Raw genomic sequence first — 23,636 nt, 5'->3', positions numbered from 1 at the left:
GATGTTTTTTCGTTTTTGTTTGTGTCTCTTTTTGCAAATACTGCTCACAGCCAGAGCATTTATTAAATACAAGTGACAATGTCACAGTGCAGTGCCACACGCCCAGTGTCATAATCCGCACCGTTGCTGCCGAAGATATCTCCTCCTCTGTCACTCAGGCAGAACTTACCGTTGATTCAGATATTCAGTCAGCTGACCTGACAGATCCTCCCGATACCCTAGAAACAAATACTTTCCCAGATGATATCCATCAGTCCAAGCTGAGTGATGAAGAACAGTCAGCCTACAATGAAGATGATGCCTCCAAGTTCAGCAGCAGGAATAATAGTGAACTGATGGATGGCGTTATGGTAAGGACCGAGGAGGAGATTTCAGATGCTAGCCTGAAACAGGAAGAGGATTCTCACTCTGATTTACCCAGCACTTACGTTACTGAGGTAAGGGAGCATATGATACTTGATATTTTCCCCATTTCTGCATGGAGAATGATTTCATTGCATCTTTGACCTTTATGTTAAGCTATTCATGTGAAATATGTCAGTGATGTCATGTATATCGTAGTTCTACGAGTATTTTGTTCAAGTCCTCTGTCCTTGAGCTTCATTAATATGTTGTCGGTGTGAAAGTGATAGCATTTAATTTGGTACTAAGGGTTACATTTGACTTCGTCTGGAGCAGTGAATACCTCACTAGCTGTGGAGTTGCTTCACTACTCAGGGTACTTTTGCATGATGACTGTGGAAAGCAGGAATATTAGTGGCACCAAACAGTTGCCTTCATGTGGTTATTATGTGATGCTGTTGCTTTAAACTAGGCTGTTAATTGTCCAGCACACATACTTTACAGGTAGATAGGCTGCTGAGCAAGGGGGGTGATGTAGAGTATTTCTCTCTCTGGTCTCAGTTTTATTCAGCTCCAACAGCTGAGATGCAGAAATTAGTTCATCCAAATGATTTCAGGCATTTGGATTGTTTATACTAAATTCCTCCATCTTTCAGTTGCTGGAACTATGATAATAATTAAGTCAAGGAAAACAGAGATGCTAAAAAGAAGATACTACCTGGTGGGTAGAAAATACCTCTTTCCTTAGAAGCTTGATTAGGTTAGACTGTGGAAAGAGATGAGTTAGATTCAAATAGCCCATCCTGTTCTCTAAAACACTGTGCTCTACAGTTGCTGTAATTCTCTTTTTATCAGTCTTGAAAATCCGTTGATGTGCTTTGACTTTGTTAGGCTTTGTCTTTGAAGAGGTTTGTAATAGACACTGCACATCCATTATGCTGTTGCCAAGAGGAGGATCTTTGTACATCTCAACAGTCTGCTGCTACAGAAGCGTTTGAGTCCTGAATACATCCGAAGCTGGGGATTATTCTTCCATTTTCCTCTTTCTTGTCTCATGGTTGACATAGTTGTGATAAGATTCTCAACAGTTGAGGCAGCCCATCAGCTTTCTACTTTCAGTTGAAAATTTCAGCTTCTCAAGGTAGAATTAGTAAACTTGCTATAAACCTAGTTCCTAATTAAACTTTATAGAAATTGCTTATGGCTAGCAGGATATAAAGAGGTACTAAACTTTTTTCTATACAGAAAAACAGACTGAATTTGTGATTCTGATTTGCCTTACACTTCTAGTCAGATTCAAGTTTGACATGTGTATTTAAATTTTATGAAACAGTGAACTGTCTGTGAGTGATTCTAAGTGAAAAGTTACTCTAGAAAGACATGCCTAAATTTTGCTTTCTTTAAGTCTGTTATTTCTATGCGCTTTCCAGTATTGTATTGTGACTGTGGGTGTGGGTAGTGGGAAGCAGGCAGTCATGCTGCAGGGTTTTATTATTTCTGGCTGGGAAAGGTGCCCATGTGCCACAGTGGCTTCTTCAGTTTTTCACGCCTCCTTTTCCCAGTTTCAAGCCTTGCGACGTACTGTTTATCGTGGGCAGGTTACCGTGGGCAGGTTCAGCTGTGCTCTCTGCAGAAAGCTGCTTTTGCAGGTCAGGCATACTGTGCTTTGCATGAATGGGTACACATCTGGACCAAGTCTAATTCACTCAGTTGCAGCACAGGTAGTCAGCTCCTCTTCAGCAGAACCAGGGAAGGGCTTTTCAGGCAGTTCCCTTTGCAAAAACATTGTGAAACTGTTGGAAAATAAGTTTTTGCTGTAACTAGATGGAGGAACTTCAGGATTTTTTTGAACGGAGAGGGCTGTAACCTCTCCCAAACATTTCCTGCTCCCTCTGAAAACAGTGATAAATCCAAGTACCTTCCATTCTGCCAGCCACATTTGCTAGCATTCTGCATCAGTGATTCCTGAAGCTTGAACAAACCTTACACATTACACACAAAAAATAGAATCCAAATAGCTCTGCTTATTCTGGCAGCACTACCTAGGGTGTCTTTTCACTGCATTTGCAGAACCAGGAGTCTGCTGGAGTGTGATGTGACACTGAGTAAGCCAGATGTATTCCTGCCATTCCAGTGCTCCAAGAGCCAGGGAAGAGGCAGCAGCAGCAGCTATTACAGGACTGGAAGAGAGCAGGGGTATTGACAACTTGTACCTGGAAAGAATCAGTGTGTTGCCAATTTTTTGATTTAATGAGATGCAGCTGAAAAAGTTTGGAGCCAACCTACAGTCAGCGAGTGACAGGGCAAGCAAGGCGCAGCAATTAAAATGGGTCTTCTGAGCTCTGTGTTCAGTAGTTAAAACTTGACACAGAAGTAGAAGTTGTGAAAGTAGGTATTAAGTTCAGGTAAAGCTATTGCATTTGTGGAGCTGGTAAGTACTACAAAGGTATTGCTTCGGTATCAGAACATCTAGACAGCAAGTAGCAGAAAAGCTTAATTATTCCTCTTTATAGACAATACATTTGACTTACAAGAGAACATTTTATCACCACCTTGCAGTCTCTCTTTTCCTCTCCTCCTGCCCTCATACTGCTCACAGGGTAGAATTCTTCTCATCTTGTTTTTAGATGCCTGCACTAGGATGAAACATGCCCTGTAAATGCTGAACTAAACTAGCTCAGATGCTGACATTTCAATTTAATGACATAAAATTCACCCAGGGAGTCTGTTGCTTACTATGGAGTGTGGCTGAGCAAAGCAGGTTTTTCCGTTTATGCTACCAGCACGCTCTCATGTCCTGTTCTTCTGTGTTGTGCAGGACCTGGGTTCTCCAACGATAGAAGAACAAGTTGATCAGCCTACAATAGATGATGAGACTGTGCTTATTGTTCCTTCTTCCCATGGTTTTATCCAGACAACGGATGATATAGATAGCGAATCAGTCTTGCCCCTGACAACTCTAACAGGTATGACAGTCCCTTCATATGGTTGATGCTGGAGCTAGGATTCGTTAAAACAGTATGGCACTCTTGAGTTCCTGTAAACAACGCTTTATAGATCCTTGCTTTCTCTTAAGTAATTTTCCATGTCATTGCTGTGAAACTAAGCAAGTTGGTTACCCAACTGATAGCAGTAGAAGTGGAAGAAAGTCTCACTTAACCCTGTGGGAAAGCATTAGAACAGCAGCTGCTTCATCGCTTGCTGAGCTGTTTTCATCATCCTTGAGCCTTGAATTAGTACACATAGGCTAATAAGTAACTCTTTCTTTAGTGTGCATTTCTTCATGCCTGGTGCTTGAATGAAATTTGTTTCTTATTTGAGAGAAGACCAGAGGCATCAGAACTGCACTTGATGCCTCTCATGGTGAGGGGCTGGGCTGTTTGGGGGTGTGTTTGCACAGCACTCACCTGGAAGGGCTTGCTGGCTTGTGCCACGCTTCCCAATGCCAAGAGTCATCTCAGACTTGGAAGCAGCACAGGTATGTTCTCCCACTGCTGCACCTAACAAATACTGCTTTCCAGAGGAAGGATCTCCTTGCAGAGCCATCAGAGGGTCAGCACTAGCCCTGATACAGTAATACCTGATGAATCCAAATGTGAGTCACACCGGTTGCATCCGTATTAGTCATAGCTTACCTTGAAACTAGAAATGGAGAACTGCCTGGTTTGAGCAACATTGCTTAAAATTGGTTAAAATTCCAGACTGCATTTTCTGTCTCCTAAGTGTATTTTATATCTTGTTATAATGGCACAGTAAATAACAGTTCTAATGTACTGTGTCTCTTGACAGATCCTATCCTACAGCATCACGGAGATGGGTCACACATTATTGGCTCATCATTGGGCAGTCCTGACTCAGAAGATTCAAAGGATGTTGAAGATTTAGTGAGCTGTCACTGAGAAGCTGTACTCGTGTCCATTTTCTATTGACCGTGTTTGCATTGTGAAATTAGTTACTACCCTGTGCCACATTTCCAAAGAAAGCAGTCAGTCCGTGTCTTTAAACAGAAACTTCCAGTTTGAAACGACTACAGTGCACTTTCTCTGCTCAGGCTATTTACCTCATTTGTAAAGGGTTACAGAGCAGCCAGCCGAAGCCTGATGTACTACATCTCAGCCGAGGTGTTTCAGTGTTTTAAAGAACCTTTGTGGCAGTGCTCACTGCTAGGATCCACGTGGTCAATTCTGATCTGACTTGTTACTGGTGTGCTGAACTGCACATCTGGAAAACTGGACAGAAGTCAAGGATTGTAGACTGTAGCCTCTTAGTGCCACAGCAAGAATTAGTTTGCACATGTTTCATGAAGAATGGGTGAGGATTTCTGCACTTACTGACTCTTGTAATACATGGAGTAAGAGACTGTTACTTTTCAGGAAGAAATGTTTTCCATCAAAGACTTCAGGGAGCATGGGCAGCATCATGAAGAAATGGTCTGTATTCCCATCTCATCTGGCTTGTCAGTACGTCCACGGCATAGGAAGAAGACAGATGCTTATGGGACTTGCCTGGTCTGCTTGTTCCTGAGGAGTCCGTTGCTGGCAACGGACAGAGCTCAGAAAGATCACTTGTGGAAAATCTTTTTTTTTTTTTTCTTTTCCTTCATCACTACAGCAAGCTGAATAAAAAGGGAAGGGCTATGAGAAAGGGAAGCTACTGGGACCCACCAGCCTCCCTCCGCAAGCTTGTAATTTCTTTGAGGATTGTTGTGAGTAGGCTGGAACATTTTTCTCTCTCGCTGTTTACATGACACTACCAGCCACCTCTCCAGAGGTGATTTATGCAGCAGGTTAGTAGATGGGGTGGTGGTGTGGAGGTGGCAAAGTCTTGGAGAAATAACTCTGTGAGAATTTGGGCATAGGGCCCCGAGGCAAAGGAAACCAATTAATTCCTACGTTCAAGGGTTTGAAACAGACACTAGGCTGAGCAGCAGCCTGTTAGCTAGGGATCGAGAGAAAAAGCTGTAGAAACTAAAGACTCATGTATAAATTATTTTATTTATTTCTGTAATTAGCTCTTCATAATCAAGAGTTGGTCTTTTTCAGTCTGTGGTTTTGTTAATGTGAAAAATAAGTTGTAGTTTCAAATGGTTGCCTAGGGAACAGAAATAATTGTATATTCAGTTTAAATGAAATAAAGAGTATTTGTCTTACGTAACTGTAAGATGCCATTTATTTATACTGCTACAGATCCTTGCAATGCTGCAGTTTATTTGTACAGTAATAAAAAAATGCAGTTTTTTCCAAAATGAAAAAGCTTGTGCCATTCTGAAACATCAGTACAACTGGGATGTTCATTAAGTGCAACAGTAGCTCTTCAAAAAAAAGCAGAATGTCACGTCTTAGAGCAATAATTCTCCCCAACAAGAGGGACATTACATATACATTTACATGAAAATCATGTACTGATTTATCCCCGCACAACCCACTTCTTTCCTCTCAGGCTGATTGTCCTCACTTCAGTGTCTCGGGCTGAGCTGAAAGCAGTCTGACACAGTGGCATCATTGCTGGGCATTCCCAATGTCCATCATTTACCCACTTCATGGAAGTACAGGTTGGCACATATACATAACATGACGATAGAAAATAAAATGTAGTAAATTAGGTTCCTGAATTTAGGTTCCAGGTCTCCTTGCCGATACCAGTAGATCTAGAAGAGAGAAGGAGCTTGTATTACTGAAAAATACCAGGTACTTCTGAGGAAAATTTCTATAGTAACTGAACTGGTAACTTCTAGAAGTTGGGTTTAGTTTTGTTTGGTTTTTTCTGTAAAACAACCCAGCTTCATCTGACTAGAGAAGACTCTGTGTAGAGTCCAGCTAATTTTCTTAACAATTAAGAAATACCACTTATGTTTTCTTAGCATGCTTGTGGAATACACAAACAAGAATTTGGTAAGGTGCTTCTCCCCAAAACCAGGCTCTTTGTGAAACTAGGGTGCAGGTTAGCTCTGAAGACATGGGTTGTCTTGTCAGCTTTGTTGAAGAGGGTGGGTGGGTTGGTTGGGTTGGTTTTTTAAACACTCAAAACCAGCTACACTCCAGTCGATGAGGACAAACGTCAGGTTTTGCACTACACAATCTGTCTTGGGCAGAGTCGTGGCTACCAGCTGTAGAACCAGAAGCTGGTACCAGGCAATGCAGAGCACCTTCCCATGTTACCCAGCAGCGCGGGGCAGGAGCTCAGGCCCGTGACCGTTCCAGGTCACAACTGGAAGAAGGAGAACGCTCCAAGTATGACTGCAGCAGAGGAAGGAGCCACTGATGTCCCTGCCCACGGCAAGGTGTTGGACTAGATGATATTTGAAGGTCCCTTCCAACCCAAACCATTCTATGAACTCTGACCTGCCACTTCCCTTTGCCAACGCTTGGGACCAATGCTTGGGACTAACGCTCTGGGATGCCGCAACTGTTGAGTAGAGGAACCTCTGCCACAACCCCACTGAAATGCCACCTGCTGTAGGTTCCTGCCACTGTAACTCAGCCCCTGTGCTGAAAGGTCACCGACTTCTGCAAGTGCCTGGCTGGCCCCACCGCTTGGAGTTCAAGTGTTTTGCTCTACCCCTAGTCTCCTGCAGCACAATCCATCTCTGCGTTCCCATCTCACTGCTCTGCTCTCCGGTTTCCTACTTTGTCTCCACTGGCAGCTACAGGGGGCATTGTCATAGAGGTGACAAGTCTTGCACAGCAGCTGGTCTGCAGAAGTTGGCTTAGTTCACACGCTTACTCTGCCGTAAATACAAAACTGCTTACCACTCCTGCACTGTCAACTTGTTCTATGGAGGCAGGAAAGCTTTTCTGGGAGAGTGTAAAAAAGAAGGCGGCACCGCGTAAAGCAGTTTTTATTCAGATTTTATCCTCGGTCATAGACTCAAAAGCTTGCACGGCAAACGTGGCGGTACTTACAAGTATGCCAGCAGAAATGCAACACAAGGAGATGCAGAAAGCAAAAAATATATTCACAGGTTTTGGAGGTAGTTGCGGGAAGACAAAAGCACTGATCAGAGTGACCTGTATGGAGGAAAACAGAGATGAAGACTTTGCTCTCGCCTGCCGTCAGAGTGGCGAGGAGAAGGGGCTCGCCCCGACGGCTGGCGTACCGCAGCGCTCGCATCCAGGGCTGCACGCCCCTCCCTGCTCTTTAACTCCCACCCCATGAAGAGCTGGAGGGAAATGTAAAATTCTGGAGGAAAATCACTTTGATGCAACTGCGGGCTTAGAGGGGTGAAAAAAATAATGATGAAAACTTTGCTACTCTGGCTTGTTGCTGGAAACCATCCTCCAAGTACCCTCAAAGCCAGCAGGCACGGGGGTGCACGCTGCCGGCGCGGGAGCATCTCTTCAGCCAAGCTTTCCGCCAGCTGGCACCTTGGCTCTCCCTGACGCCTCCCAGCACCTCGGCTCACAAACGGTGCTGCCGCCACGGACCGCAGAACTGATGCTCCCCAGTCGCGATGGCGTTGGGTGTGTCTTTAAAGCTTGGGGAAAGCATAGCTCGAGTCAAAGTGACAAACTTTGGAAAAACTCCGGTAAGCCATAAATAGAGGGCAATAAATCATAAATAGAAGGAAATAAAGGGAAGCAAACACATTCTCCTGGGTCACTTTGTCATCTCTCCCAGCCTCTCGTTCAGCCGGGATGGACAATCCGCCCATAGACCTGGGGCTTTTTATTGCACAGCCAGATCTTAAACCATGGCTTGAAGAAAGGTATTCTCCTTCTCCTGTTGTCAAAGATCTTCAAAAGACAGATGCACCCCAAAGGGCCTGCCCGGGCCCCAAACTACAGCCTGTTTGGTCGGTGAAGCTTTGCCGCCTGTTTTGGGGAGGAACTCTGGTTTTCACCCCATCCCCTAAGGGAGCACGAAACACGGGATGGGGTGGGGTGGGGTGGAGGATACTTACTACAAGCAGCAAGGACGTTAAGCCGCCAACAACTAGATTGATGACTCTGTCCTGAAGAAAAGAGAGGACAGTTACACGCACGCCTTGCCAAAAAGAAACAAAAACCCACATAAAACAGACCGGTAACCGACAACATCGAGAGCATCGCATCAGCCAGGACCCACGTTACCCCCAGCACACCAGCAGCACCATCGAGGCTCCCTGGTCAGCTCTGCCACGCAGGAAGGTTTCCCTTCCTCCGACTCCATGGACCTCAGAGAGGTTCTACTGGCCAAGTCCTCGTGCAGCAGGTTTGCTCATTCGCAACTGGCTTCTTCACTACATCCGAAGCAATTGCAGTTGTGCAAATCCTTCTTAAGAATTTTTAAAAAGTGGGAGTGCATAGACAGAGGTTGTCAGAAAAAGCTTATTTTAGCCTCAGTGTCTGAGAATTAATGGTTTGGTAGTGTCTTTGTGGGCTGCTGGCAAGGAGGTGAAGTGTTCCCCGCACCCCAAATGATCCCCCTTAACACCAGCAGACCTGAACACACCTCAGGGTGGCCCTGCTTGGACGGACAGATATTCCCCCCACACACTTCTTTCTGCTGCTCCCCATCAGTATAAAACTGTCGGCTGGGAGGAGACAACCTTTTTGCACCTGGGGAGAGGTCTCCCACGGTGTCAGCACCGCAGTCCCACCCCAGGTGGCATCAGGGCACGGACCAGCAGTGACACCAGGCTGCGTGACGGCGGGCTCAGAGGAGCACCCAGGGCAGGACCCCGTACTGACGCGCTCGTTAGAGTAAGAAACGACTTGATGCAAAAGGAGAACATTCCCATCCCTGCCGGGTTACCGGCCTCCTCCCTTTCTTCATGGTGCTGCTCCGAATACAAACATGTATCGCCAAAGTCGGACTGGCTGGACGCAGTCAGGTGTAACACCCCAGACGGCTGGCTCCCCAAATAAAATGCTAGAAGAACAGCTACAGCAGAAAAGACGTGCAGAGAGAAAAAGCCCAGAACTTCAATTAATTATACTGAGAGTCATTAAATAGGTACGGTTAATGGAAAGTGAGAAAAGAGTTCAAGCAGTGAAAGCATCTTGCCCAAAACACCCCAGCCAGCAGGCAGGGCAACCCAGGTTTCCCTCCACCTAGTCTTGCACTCTTCTTCCCTCCTAGCGTTACATTTTGGAAGACGACTTGTAGCAGGAGAAGCCCCAGGACATGAAGAAGTAATGCATGGCAGCAGCGGGGCAGGAGGTGAAAGCAGCGGGCAGAGGAGGAGGCAGAGAGCAAAGCATGCTCTTGCATAAGAGCACCAGCCCTGACCTAAGGCTTGGTGGAGCTTGGGTGCCTGAGCTTGCAGTTGAGTAACAGGCGGATGCCTAGGAAAGGACCACAGCAAGCAGACTCTTTAAAGCCTCTCCTATAGTCCCCAGCTCCTCTACGTAAAACCAGACCATTTATGTTCCTACAGCTCGGAGGCCCCAAGCCATGGGGGCACGGTGGCGGCTGCCGCCGCGGGAAGTGACCCACCTCCGTAGGAAATGGTCACCAACACCCCCTGCGCAAGGTCCTCGCCAGCCAGGCGCAAACCCCTTCTCCTCACCGGTGCTTCCGCACACGGCATCGGCCACACAACAGCAGCCTCTGGGAGCCATCTACGAGGTACCCACCACCGACCCCAAAAATGAGCTAAGAGGAAATAACTCCGGGCAAATAACAAAAGCAGCAGGGTGAAATGCAAGCACGCTACCTCCACGAGAGCATATCGCGACAGCTCAGCTGGGCTCCTCCACCTAAGCTAAAACAAATTAATTACAGAACTGAAAGGTAACTTCAATCTAGACGGTATGCGGAGGGGTCGTTACCCCCAAAAGCAACTCCGATATCAGGAGAGGACAGTGGTTTTACTCTGCCCTCGCCCTGCAGAGCCGGCTGAGCCCACCAAGGCGATTTTACGGAGGGGGACTGGAGTTTGCATTCGGGCCTAGCTCCCCAGGGACAAAAGGGGTGACAGGAGGTGAGCAGCTGGATCCCTTCTCCCTTTGTGCTGTGGGGAGATGGGTTCTGAAGAGCAGAGGAAGGGGAGGGAAAGCCGAGGAGCCCGCTGCAGAGCAGCCGTACAGCTAGCCCAGCGAGCACACTGTCACAGCCAGCTCTCCGCAGAGAGGCTCGGAGGGACGGACACACGGTTGCATACGTACAGACAGGATACACCATCCAGAAACTCAGCCATGTTTAGGTTTCTCCCAATTAACTAGAGACTCAGAGGGTGGCAATTTTAAGACGGGGAGAATTCACCTGTTTTGCCTGGACAGAGAGTGGTCTGCTGGCAGAAAATGAGGGGGTCAGGCTCGGCGGTGACCGCGGAGTATTTCTCTGCCTGTTTTACAGGGTGCGGGAGAGAGCATCCCGCTGGCACGGGGACCTCTCCTCCCACGCTGCCGAGTGATGGACATCACGGTGACCGCCGGATCGGGTACGGATGCCGGCAGCGTAGTGGCATTGCCAGGTGGCAGCCAGTCCCTGCGGGTCGGGGCATCCCCTTCCCTGTGCTGAAACCCACAGTCGCTAAAATTTTCCAAATGCGCCACCGGCAGAAGAAGGTATTTCAGGATCCGGGGATTAGAGCCACTGATCCTGAAATCCCAGGCTTGGCAAAGTGGCAAGAGGCTGTATTCCCCGGTGCCCGCTGACACTTCAGCCCCAGGCAGCTTAGCACAGCAAAAAGGTTAAAAATACACAAGCAGAGGCCAAGACGGCTAAAGGGATTGGGGATGACGGAGCCTTTCACCTCCACGCCATGTCCCGAGCGCGCAGACACTCGTTGATACCAGGCACGCAGAAACAGGCCATGACGAGCCGTGTGTCCTACAAACCGTGTCACCCCGCTGGCACAGCCAGCTCTTGCAACCAGCGCAGCTGATTTAGGGAGGATTTTTCTCCGGCATCACTATGTATTATGGTAGCTGCTAGAGTAAAAAGACAAAAAAAAAGCAGCGTGCACATTAAAACAGTGAGTGTGCAGGCTGCTGGAGGTCACCTGCAGCGGCTCAGGGCGCTCACACACGGACACCAACGGCAGCGTGCGATGCGCTGATGGGGGTCCCCGTTCAGCCAGCCAACAGCCGAGACATAGCGAGCTGTTCGCCAGACAGGCAATGAATTCCATGTTTCTGCGTTGCACAAGCTGCATTTTGAAACGGGAGGGTTTCTGCCCTCTCCCCCTGCTCCGGGGAGGGTGTTGCAGGGGCTGGAGGCACCAGGCTGGCCCCAGGGAGCTGCTGCGGTGCAGAGGTCTCCCTCCAGCTGCCTCTGGGCAAGGGAGACGAGGTCAGGAAGCACCAAGCCCTCGCAAAGCAGGAGGGCACAAGCCTGGATCCTTCAGGATCTAGGTCAGGGTTACTCTGAGCAACAGGGAAACCGAGGCAGGACTGAGGGTGTATCCGCACCACTGTGCGACAAAAAAAAGCGAGAGCTTTGCTCTTTACCCCGTTCCAGCTCAGCACCTTGCATCCTGCAAGACAGCGGCTTGCAGGCTGAGCCCGCGGGGAACAAGCTCCCGGCAGAGGCTTGGCCAGGACGGGGGAACGGGCTGGTCCCCTGGAGGGTGGCGGAAAAACCATTTTTATGCCTTACATCAACAAGTCCAGATGGTCAGCAGCAACCGCGGCAAGATGCCAGCCCACTGCAGCCATAGGGGATACCTTAATCTATGCCACATTAAACTCCGTGGAATAGCAGACAGCGTATGTTATACACGAGAGGAGCTGTGCTCGGGACCGCGCTGGCCACACTCCCGCTCCAAGACGTGGGGAAATGCTGTTGTGCCCCAGCAGCTCCTCATTCCCATCTCGGAGGCTCAGTCTCTCTTTTTACTGCCTTCTGCTTCCAGCCTGCAGCCATTAACACCCACCCGCTTACATTTAAATGCTCCCGTCACGCAGGAACCCAAGCAGCTTCTACTTCCAACTTCTTTCCCCAGAAGTCCTGCATCCGCGATGCTGTCTCCTCTCTCACCTTACCGCTCCTGCCTTTGCTGTGCATCGTCTCATACCCGATCGCTGCCAGTGCCGCATCCCTAGTAGCCACAGCTGAATCCACAGCGCTTGGCATTCATCAGCATCGTCTTGCTACACTCTCCCTTCCCACCAGAGACCTTTTTGGTACCAGCTTGCCCCCAGCCTCTGCTCGGCAGCCGACACGGGAGGGCAAGCTTGGCAGGAGCAGCTGGACCACAGCAAGAGAAGGAGACCAATGATGCTGCCCACCTCCCTTGTCCCCACAGCCTGGCTTTAGCCCCAAAGCCACCGGCTTGGAGACCAGGAGAGCATAAGAAGGGAAGAAGAGGGGATCTCCATCTCCACATCCATCTCCAACTGCTGGCAACAGTGCAAGACCCCTGATCTGGGTGCAGGCCTCCCTGGGGCACGAGCACTGCCCCCGCCCCTCCCGAGCAGAGGTCCCGGTTTGCCAGCACCAGCCATCACTTGCAGAGACCCAAAAGCAGAGCCAGGACACGGGCAGATGTGCTTCTCCCAGTGGACCTGCTCCCATTTTAAGGCAAAGTTTAGCTTCACCATTTCCGAGACGGAACATTTCCAGCTCCGGACCTCACCAGCGTCTGTCTCTAAGCAACGCCAGTGAATCACGGAGGAAACCACCCCAGGCCAGCACAGCGATCCCTTGTCCGTCGGACACGGGTGCAGCAGCGAGAGGCCATCAGCCGCTGCCCGTCCCATTCCAAAAACAGCCAGCGGGGCCACAGGAGATAGGCAGGGGGTGATGTGCAGGACCCTGGATCCCTGTTTGAGCCCAGGAACTGGAATTAGCCTCCCCTGTTTATTATTTACCACTCTCCTTTGCAAGTGGAGCCGCAAACAGAAAGAGACGGGAGGTCCGAAGGCTTAACCTGAGCTGGGAAGTTTGGGATTTGCCTGCTGGGATCACTGCCCAGCTCCGACGGCACATCCCGGTCCCCAGAAGTCCCCATCCCTGGAAGCTTCCCACAATCCCCGGCCAAGGACCAGGCATGGCGACCCTGCGCAGGGCACGGTGGTGGAGGTCCCCTCGCCTCCAGCGCTTCCCACCGGGGCTGGCACCCGCTGGCGGGGCAGCCCCGTCCCCCCGTCCATCCGTCCTCTGCAAGGTCCCACCTGCCCTCCTCCCATCCCACATCATTCTGCTTTCCCCCCCAAGATCTGGCTGGCATCACTTTATTTATATTTATTAAACATCATTTTAGCAGCATTTCCAAGTATTTGGGGGGAGGGATGATGCATTTTATACACTTTTGTGAATAACTTAGCGCAATTTCAGCCTGCGGCCCTCCACACCCAGGCGCACAGAGATGGGTAACCTCTCCAAACAGGGGACAAACGCCAAGCCACGAACCACCGTCACCCCGCTGGAAGCGGCTGTGCACCGCCGGTTATCACCATTCCCGAGGGATCTGGATGCCGGGCAGTGCTCCAGGGAGCCCCCTCCCCAGTGCAGCCCCCCGAAGCAGACACCGACCCAACGCAGTGCCGAAAGCTGAGCGGCTTACGGGGGATTGACACCTGAAGAGTCGGCACCGCCGCACGTCAGCCGCCGCCGCGCACCCCCCGAGGAAAAATAAATTAATTACCAGGAGGACACCGAAAGCAGCCCCCCCCATCCCCAGCAAAGCAAAGACTCCCCCCCAAAAAACTGGTGAGATGCAGCTTGGGGTGCTGCAGCCCTGGGCCCCGCTTTGGGGGGCTGCAGGGCCACACGCACCCGGACGGGGCAGCCTGGCCGGGGTGACCCCCCTGCCGGTGCCCGCACCCCTGCAGGGGGTCCCCCAAGCCCCTGCTCCTCCAGGGACCTGGGGAAGCTTTGGGGGTTTGGAAGTTTATTTCTTGGGGGGGGGGGGAGGAGGTGGGGAGTTTCTTTTTTATTTGGGAAAAGGTTCTTGCCCTGGGGATGTGTTTGGGTTTTTTTTAATTTGGGGGGTGTTTGTTTTGGGGTGTTTTTGATGGATTATTTTTGTTTTATTTTGGGCCACTGATCAGGAGGGGTTTGGTTTTGGTTGGTTGGTTGTTTTATAATTCTGGCAATTTGAGGGGTTTCTTTTGGAATCGGGGGGGGGGGCTCTCTCTAGATTTTTTCCTTTGGGGGCAGCTTTGTCGTTGCTTTCCTGATTTTTGACGCTGTTTGCGGGGGGGGGGGGGCTGGGGATACGCTTTCTTATTTTATAGTTGGTTTTTTTTTTTTTCATGTGTTTGCAGGATTTGGGCAGGTTCCTTTCTGTTGTCAGGCTGCCTGCGGTACCCGGTGCGTCCCCCGAGCCCGGGGGGGCTGGGAGGGATTCTTCATTACCAGGGGGCATTTGTGCTGGGGGGGGGCGGGGGGGGGTGCTGCTGCAATTTCTTTGCTGGGGTTTATTTTGTTGGGGGGGTGTTTTGTCGGGGGGGGGGGGCGTTTGGGGGTTTCGGGGAGCGTTTTTCCCGCCCGCCCCCCGCCGCAGCCCTTACCCTGGCCGAGGTCTCCCCGAAGAGCGGCCGGTTGTCCGGCCCGCCGGTGCCGTAGCCGCGGGCGGCGAAGCCCTCCATGGCGCGGGGGCGCGGGGGCGGCCGGCGGGGGGCGCGCCCTCATCCTGCGCCCCCGCTCCGCGCCGTTCCGCGCCGCTCCGCGCCCCCCCCCCCCCCACGGCGCCGCCCGGCCACGCCCCACGCCCCGGCCACGCCCCCGCCGGGGGGGGCTGCGGCGGGGCCGCTCGGGGCGTTACGGCCGCGGGAAGCGGGGGGCGGAGACGGGCATGGGTATGGTATGGGTATGGCATGGATATGGTATGGGTATAGTATGGATATGGATGTGGTATGGGTATGGTATGGGTATGGATATGGTATGGGTATGGTATGGGTATGGATATGGGTATGGATATGGATATGGTATGGGTATGGTATGGGTATAGTTATGAATATGGTATGGGTATGGGTATGGTTATGGGTATGGTATGGGTATGGGTATGGTATGGGTATGGGTATGGTATGGGTATGGTATGGGTATAGGTATGGATATGGTATGGGTATGGGTATGGGTATGGTATGGGTATGGGTATGGTATGGGTATAGGTATGGATATGGTATGGGTATGGATATGGTATGGGTATGGATATAGTATGGGTATGGTATGGGTATGGTATGGATATGGTATGGGTATGGGTATGGTATGGGTATGGATATGGTATGGGTATGGATATAGTATGGGTATGGTATGGATATGGTATGGGTATGGTATGGGTATGGGTATGGGTATGGGTATGGTATGGGTATGGTATGGGTATGGGTATGGATATAGTATGGGTATGGTATGGATATGGTATGAGTATGGTATGGGTATGGGTATGGGTATGGTATGGGTATGGGTATGGTATGGATATGGTATGGATATGGTATGGGTATGGTATGGGTATGGGTAGGGTATGCGTATGGGTATGGATATGTGTGTGTGCGCGTATCCGCAGCTCTACAGGCGCGGGTGCCTATGGTTGTGCCGAGCCATACGCGGGCGCAACGCGGCTCCGTGGGAGCTCCGCAGCTGCGGAGTCGCCAGCCCCGGCCCCGGGGTGCAGAGGCGTTAAAGTCGCCGGGCTGTTGTTTATTGTATTTACTGGTTATCCAACAAAGTCGCGTTATTTAAGCAAATCTCGTTATTGACACCGATACTGTGATTTGGAGAAATTAAGCTTATTTTACTTTATTTTATATTATTTTATTTTATATTACACTATTTTATATTATTTTAGATTTTATTATTTTATTTTATATTACTTTGTTTTACATTATTTTTTATTATTTTATTTTATATTACTTTGTTTTACATTATTTTATTTTATTGTTTTATATTATTTTACATTATTTTATTTTTATTACTTTATATTACTTTATCTTGCATTATTTTGTATTACTTTATTTTGCTTGATATTATAATATTTTCTTTTATTTAATTTTATTTCATTTCATGTCATTGTATTTCTTTTTTTCATTTTATTTCATTTTATTTCATTTTATTTTATTTTTATACATCTGACACTGGCAGAGCTGAAAAATGAACTTACACGGTCCTTCCAGTCACCTACACGTGTCATCTACATACACTAGATAAAAGGGAGTGATTATTCCCGGAGCTGGGACTGGTGGCAGTGCAATATTTGTGCTCTCTAGGTTAGCCAAAGTTTTTGCTCAGATTCACTGAGCAAAATCCCGCGCGCTGCCCCTGCTTCACTTATAGCTTGCTGCTGCTTTTTCACTGCTGAAGACAGGTTTGCATGCAAGAAAGCCTGGGGGGGGGGGAATTTTATTTTTTCTTTATTTTATTTTTATTTAATGTATTTTCATTACATTTATTTGTATTAATTTTAAATTTTATTAAAAATTTTAATTTTCTATTAATTTTATTTTTTCCAACTACATCACTTGGTCTCACAAAATATCTTTCCTCTTGGATATCCCCAGCCCATCACAGCTGCAACATTTCTCCAGGTGTGTTTGAGGATGAAAACAAACCAGTTAAGACGCACTAAATGTCCCATCTCCCAGGACAGATTCTACTTTGTCGTTCAGACTGGCTCCGTGGTTTCTCCCAACCCTGTTCTGCCCCACCACACACCTCTCCACAACGTCCCAGGAGGTTTCTTGCCCTGAAAGACAAATTCCACTAAATATCAGTGGAATTTTGTAGAAATAACACGGGCCTTTCCTTCTTGCTGGATAGAAAAGGTTTAGAGGCCAGATCTGCAGGCAAAAAGACCAGAAAGAAGAAAAACAGCTGCAAATATTAATTGTCTGTGGGGTTGTTCGGTTGGGGGTCGATTCCTGCTCACCCCCGCTCATCCAACATCCCCCTTTAGGCCCTTTTAGCTCGTAGGAGCTCCCCGACTCTTGAACAAGAGCCCGGTGAAACCACTCACTTTTCTTGCGAAACATTTCAGTCGTTTTGGGTGAAGAGCGACGCCGGGGCCGGTGCTGTGTACACAGGGCTGCCGGTGCACTTCATCTCCACTCAGCCTCCTGCGGTCAACGCGCTTGAAGACCAAAGCACCCGCAACTTCAAAGATGAAAAGTATTAAATTCAAGCAAGGCTAGAAAATTATCAAGCTTTCAATGGGTGGAAAGTCAGAAGCACCTCCTGGAACCCTCCAGCATTTGCTCCCGCGCTCGCTGTTTGGTGCAGAAGGGTCTCCAGGGCTCAGCGGAGAGACTCTTCGTGTCATTTTGAGCCACCTGGGAAAAAAATCCCACGGGGTGAAGGATGTGGCTTCCTGACACACGAGTGCTCTCGAGCTACAGAAAGCCTTCGGAGGTTGGGAGTGAATAACTCTGTAGCAGTTGTCCTCAGGGAAGGGAAGGAACAAGCTAAGATTGAAAAGTTTCTCTGAGAGATCATTATTGGAGGCTATACAGGAACAACAGCAGCAAGAGGGGTGCGGATCTATCAGGACTCATGGGTCGCTTAGGGACAAACAGGAATTTCTTCCCTAAGCTGGGATTTCCTCCATCAGAAATGCAAAAGGAGGAGAAAGCTTTTGGTGTCGGTCATATGATATCCATGAAGCAACGTGGTATAACAGCGGCACAGGCTGATGTGATCCCGGGCGAGGAATTTCTACAGGAAAAAGGAGTAATTTCTGCCACGGTACCAGGTACCAGCGAGATCCCATCTGGAGTCTGTTCATCATTTTGATCACTCAAGCTCAGGAGAGACTGTTTTGTTCTGAAACAGGTCTTGGGAGAAGCTCAGCAGGGGGATGATCAGCACAAGGGCCTGTCTTCCAAGAGAGGACTGAAACGCGTGGCTTGTTTAGCCCTGCAAAAGGGAGGCCAGGAAGGGATACTGTGGTTTTTATAAAGGGCGTGGGAAGGAGTAAATGCTCAGGAGTGAGACAAAAGGTTTAAGCTAATGGGTTATGTTGGCACAAGAGCAAGTGGCTATGAAGGATGCACCTGTAGGATTGTGTTCAGACTGGGGGATTTCAGGCAATCGAAGGAGAGCGGCTCTAGGACAACCTTTCAGGCAGAGCTGTGGGGAGCAGAAAACCAAATTGCTTTAAAGATGGAGTTTGATTGACTTGTGAAAAATTGTATAAGGTGGGGAAAGGGGATTGGCATTGGAAATCAGACATCCTTTTCAACCTGAAGTCCTTTTTCCACTTTTTTTTCCATTTATTTTTCAATTTGGCAGCAGACCCTACTCCATCCCTGGACTAGGATGCATTTGGTGTGGTCCCTCTCCTGCAGCCAGAGCTCCAGGAGCAAACCCTGCTGCCATCAAGAGGCTGACACACGTGGCTCAGGGTGCTGGATCCACGGAGCTCACATTTCAGAGCTCGTCAAACTTCTGAAATCTTCCTTGGAAAATGGGACCAAGCCCCTAGTCTTGGCACATGTGGTTAAAGACCTCCCTACTTTAACATTGATGTTAGCATTCAAAATACACGTCTCATCCTCAGTGAAAATGTTGTCAATCTTCCTGATGGATATTCCGTATCTTCCTTGGTTGGGCGGTGATGCAGCGTGGGAGCGCAGGGCCTCCACACCACGTTTCTGCTGATGCTCCCTCACAGGACAGGGCGCACGACAGAGCCGTTGGTTTTCTGCCACATCTCAAAGCTTAGGGGATCCTCTGTGGAACTGAGCAAATGATAAAATGATTTGCCCCGTTTGCTTGGCTACTTGTTCTCTTTTCCATACAGATTTTTTTTTTTTTTTTTGCAAAAACTGAAGCAAGCTGTATTGTCTGAGCATAAAGACAAGCTGCTGACATCAAGTTCATGACAAGAGCATCCATGACTGCCACGATTTTGATGCCCCATAACACTGACCCACTTCTTTCTACAATTTAAAATAAGTACATCAATCCTCAGTGAAAAGTACATACGCTTTTCAGGTCTGAAATAAAAACCAACCTGCTTTTTAACAGAGGAAATAACATAAAAGGAAATCTCAGGTGGTTTAACATTGCAAAGGTTTGTTCTGCTCAGGTTGGACACAATTTGCCTTCCCTTGTTCTCGTTTAGTGTGCTTTACATTTATCATCGCTGGCTGTGTCTAAGTGTTAGAGCAGTTCCAAGGTTCACATGCTGAGCTTTAGCTCTCCTTTCTCAAACATAGTCCTGGCATTGCTTCCAAGAAATAGATTTTGCCCATAAATTGCCGAGAGCTTTGGAGCCTCTTCAGAACATCAGCACCGTAGACTCATAGAAAGATATATGCTCTCTCCTGTCTAATATTTTATTTATTCTAAAGGCCATCATGTGGTTTTTCCTGTACTCTGGGCAGAGATTTAATTCAGCACATATATGAAATTTTTAATATATCCCAAGGCTAATTATGTATCATTGTCATTGATGCTGCTGCCTCCGTAACTCATCAGCTGGCTGTTCGAGTCCCAAGGTGGAGGTCAGTAACTCATCTGTGCAGGCAATGCTGTCTTCAGCTCTTCACCGGCCCGGCTCTCTGATGCTCTGCGTGTCCTTTCAAGTGATCTAATGCGCTGGGTTTCCTAATGCATCAATTTATGCCGTAACTCTTTGTTAACACTGGCTTTCTGCTGCAATTTATGTTAGTCGCAGCTCCAGCAACCGCAGCCACTGCTCTCCTGTCTCCTTCCCCATAGCGATGTCAGCTTCCCGACACAGCCGTTAGGGATTACAGCCTGGTAATTGGTTTTTGCACGATTAAATCAGCCTTCAGCTCCCAGCATGATGGCCCGTTGGCTATTCTATTTGGCATGCTTTATTTTGAAAGGATACGATTTTCTGCTTTCTAACAAAGCTTCTACAACCCCAGATTCCTGGAGGACCCAGGAGCTGTTTTCACGTGGTTTTAAGACCAAAGGGAACATGATTAACAAACTTGCTTTGTTACAATGGACTTTAAACTCATCTCCGTCTTAACAAATCATCCAAGAGCTCCCAATGCTCTGGAAGAAATAAAAACAGCCAAGATGTTTACGACACTGAGGTTCCTCTCTGTCATCCCAGAAGAGTTGTGTTTGTCTCCTCTATGGAAAGAGTCACCCAACCCTGGCAGGACTTCAGCATTGCTCCTCCACCCCAGAGCAAGGGGCATGATTTTTTCCAATGAATCCTGCAACGCTGCGGTTGTACATTTCTTGCCTTTGCACGTGCCAGGGGGACATCTGCTGCAAAGACACGGGGTTGCTGCAGGTTGCGTGTGAAAAGAGAAGAGAAAACAAAACCTTTATGTTTTGCAGTTGCCATGGTTGATTTTACTTAGTAGCTGCCAATACGGATCGAGAGGTTTTTAAACTGATACCCAGTGGTGTTACAGACATATTCAAAGTAAAAAAAAACAAAACCAAAATTCAGAAAAATATTTCTAGCATACTCTCTCTGTAGTCTAGTGATCTAGCCAAAGCTCCTTGCTCGCTTCTCTCGGCTTATAGCAACTTTCTTTGAGTGCCTTCCTTACAGCCTTTGGAGATTTTCCCTTAAACAAGGATTCACGTGTTATTTTAGCGTTGCTGGAGACCTCCCGTGGCAGTGGGAGCCAGAGGGCCGATGCCCCGCGGGAGAACAGGGCACTGCTGGCGCCACCAGTGCCAGCGCCGCGGGGCTGGGGCTGAGGTGAGCAGCAGGGACCCACCAGCTCCCTGGACCTTGGGGTCATTGCCCGGGACATGGAGAGGAACATGAGCCCAACAGGAGGGGGGAAAGCCATCATGGCCTTTCATCATTCGCAATCAAGGAGAGGTTTGGGGGAGGCAGTCAGCAGAGGGAGGCATGAGCTCACAGATCCAGTGCCAGCCTCAGCCCCGGCGTCCCTCCCAGCTGGGAAATACAGGCAGCAGGCTTCAAATGGTACCGCAAAACTGTTTCATTTTGCTTTTTCCACATTTATGGTCAGCTCCTGGAGATCAGGTGAGACACTGAACAAATGAAGAAGCTGAAACGTTCAGAGTCAGGGATGCGTGGTCCAAATTATTCATTATAATCTCCACTCTCCTCTGGGTTTGACAGCAGTTTGAGTTTCATGAGGATTGTAGATTCTCCTTCTTCTATGTTATCTTATTTGATGTATCACATAAGCTTTCCCATCTGCTCCTTCATGCCCCAAAATCTCAACCAAAAGAGTCACAGCATTTGACAGAAAATTTAGAGAAAAAATATCTTCAAAAAGAGAAATGTTTCATTAAAATATATATATATGTATGCATACATCATGAAAATTTCCCTTCTGAGCTTCTGATACGCAATTTACCAGCATCCAGCTCTGCTTTCAGGCTGGTGGCAGGCTTCAAGTGGGGCAGCACCCGTGGGCCTGCTTCAGAACGTCCCTTTGACGAGCAGGGGAAGACGCTGGCGCTGACACCCGTCCTCTCGTCCTCTCCGTGTTCGGAGCCTGTGCGCCAGCTGAGCGGCGAAACCAGCCCTCTCATCTGCTGGGTTTGCAAATCAGACATCACTTGTCTGCCCGGGGAGGGTGGCAGTAACACCACGGGGAAATCTGCATTGTTACTGTATTTTCAAGAGGAAAAAAAATGCTACTTTTAATAAATCGCAGAAGGACAAAGAACAACAGTACCACCTCCTGATTTTGCAGGTTTTCTATCTTGTCATTTAAGCTTGCCACAGGAGGATGAACAGAAAAGAAGAATCTCCCCCTCCTTGTCCTTCCTCGTTATGTGCATATGGTCCCCTTGGCACCGCCGCATCCTCGAGATACGGAATCTTGTGATGCTCCCTGCGGAGCGGTGAGATGAAAGACCGTCCTCGCCCGCAGCAAGCATGCGTTGCCGTGCCAGGAGAGGTCATCCCACCAGCAGCGAGGGTCTGCGTGACTTCTGCATCTTCCCAAGTCACCTCAAGGCTACCTGGCAGCCAAGCGCATCCAGGAGAAGGAGTCTCCCCACGGCACACGCTCCATCAAACGGTGGTTAGCCACGGGATGACTAAAGCACCTGCCTGAAGTCCAGACTGCCGCCTCCTGAGCTGAAATATTTCCAGCTGGCACTGCCAGCAACCATGGGCTTTTTCTTCGCCATGGGCTGTGCAATTCAAAACCTGCGGCAGCCACAGCCTCTGAATTGAAAAGCGAGTCATTTAAATCCTGTTTGCACAGGGCAGCTGTTATCTTACTAAAAGTTTATGGATTTCACGGAGGCTGAGGGTGGAGGGCTCCATCCCACATGAGAAGCATGAACCTCTCGTCCCGGGGTCTCGCACAGCACCGGTCACTGCTTTTATTTAGGTAACTCTGGGCTGAGACTGATGATAGTGGTTAGAAACTGTGTTGGTCCTCAGGCGGTAAAATAAGATGTTCCAGAAACAAAACCTCCGAAGCGCCTATTTCTTCATCTTTCCTGTGGCTCATCGCTGATACTTCACATCGGACAAGATGCATCTGATCAGCTGAGCACAGAGGAAAACACTTTCTAACCCCTTTTTCTTTATTGACAGAGTCCTAGTGTAACCACTTCATTAATTTACCCCTGATTAGAGTCTGTTTACCCAGTCTAGTATCATTCCTTTTACGTAGCAGATCATGTTGACCCTCCATCAGTGCTCTGGCACCTCTCCAATTTTCCAAAGTTTGTTAAGATCTAAAAATTAGTAAATTAGAGAGTCCTGAGCTGCTGGTCTTAAGACTGGGAGTGTACCCCGGACTTCTCAACCGAAGGTGTTTACATTTAGCAGATGATGCTTCACATCCTCCTCGGTTACAGATGGTACATTATTTCATCTGGTGTGGATGGGTCCTCCTACTTTGCTCTGCTATAGTAAAGCAGGAATTCTGAATATTTGGTGAGTTTTTTTCTGTCTGATGGATGCAAATGGTAAAATTGTAAATAACAGAGAAGCTATTCCTGAACTAAGATTCCCAATGACATTTTAATGCCTTCTTACTGTTCGTAGCACACTTAAGCTTTTATATTTCTTCTGTTTCTGTTGCCTTGCATTCTCAATAATCTGCTTGCAATATACATACTACCAATGAATCTCTTCTAAACACCTCTTCTGAACTCATCCTTCAGATACATAAATCTTTCTTCTCTGTTGAAATATTGCTCTGGTCTGACATAATATTAATCCAATGACATTTTAAATAAATCTCTGTGTTTGTACTTGCAAGGGTGGTGATCTTTCTCCCTTGTTGAGACCAAAGCTGTAAGTGATAGGCTGTCAAAGAGATATTTCATGTTTTTAATGAGCGTCTCCTCAAAACAGTGATCTTTCAGCCCTTGGTACATAGACATCCTCCTTTTTGAAGGAGAGAAGCAGGGTCCCTCTGGGCTGCGACTCAAGTTCCCTCTGAAGAAGATGAAGATGGATCTGCTGGGGAGGTTAGGACAGGAGCCAGCGGGCTCTACCCACCGCAGCCGCAGAACAGGGCTACAGAGCAAGAGCTCCGCTGTCTGTAGCT

At 48.5% G+C, this 23,636-nt stretch overlaps 2 protein-coding genes and 1 long non-coding RNA gene across 6 annotated transcripts in view; 2 read left to right on the top strand and 1 right to left on the bottom strand.

The window, feature by feature from the left end:
- Positions 1 to 5,491, top strand: part of DMTF1 (cyclin D binding myb like transcription factor 1) — a 30,615-nt gene extending 25,124 nt beyond the window's left edge. For all 4 annotated transcript variants that reach the window (XM_087766597.1, XM_087766595.1, XM_087766596.1 and 1 more), the window contains 3 exons: positions 51 to 437; positions 3,161 to 3,308; positions 4,132 to 5,491. In XM_087766597.1, the coding sequence (XP_087622723.1) occupies positions 51 to 437; positions 3,161 to 3,308; positions 4,132 to 4,241 (645 nt within the window). In that variant the 3' untranslated portion in view covers positions 4,242 to 5,491. The remainder of the gene's footprint in view (positions 1 to 50; positions 438 to 3,160; positions 3,309 to 4,131) is intronic.
- Positions 5,492 to 5,493: 2 nt separating this feature from the next.
- On the bottom strand, positions 5,494 to 14,877 carry TMEM243 (transmembrane protein 243). Its single transcript, XM_087766599.1, has 4 exons — positions 14,724 to 14,877; positions 8,243 to 8,293; positions 7,245 to 7,349; positions 5,494 to 5,989 (listed from the first exon to the last, which is right to left on the bottom strand). Exons 1-4 carry the CDS (start codon positions 14,799 to 14,801, stop codon positions 5,867 to 5,869), a joined length of 357 nt encoding a protein of 118 aa, XP_087622725.1. The 5' UTR covers positions 14,802 to 14,877; the 3' UTR covers positions 5,494 to 5,866.
- A 1,844-nt stretch (positions 14,878 to 16,721) lies between these two features.
- Positions 16,722 to 23,344, top strand: LOC148054496 (uncharacterized). The gene is made up of 2 exons (XR_015706509.1): positions 16,722 to 17,893; positions 18,433 to 23,344. It is a non-coding gene; the product is annotated as an uncharacterized LOC148054496 (long non-coding RNA).
- Positions 23,345 to 23,636: the final 292 nt, after the last annotated feature.

This window comes from Nipponia nippon, unplaced genomic scaffold (assembly GCF_047370975.1).
Source record: "Nipponia nippon isolate SJK-2023a ecotype South Korea unplaced genomic scaffold, ASM4737097v1 scaffold_3, whole genome shotgun sequence".
In the NCBI taxonomy this organism is placed as follows: domain Eukaryota; kingdom Metazoa; phylum Chordata; class Aves; order Pelecaniformes; family Threskiornithidae; genus Nipponia; species Nipponia nippon.
The sequence above is the reverse complement of the archived record's forward strand: the minus strand, read 5'-3'. Positions and strand labels throughout refer to the sequence as shown.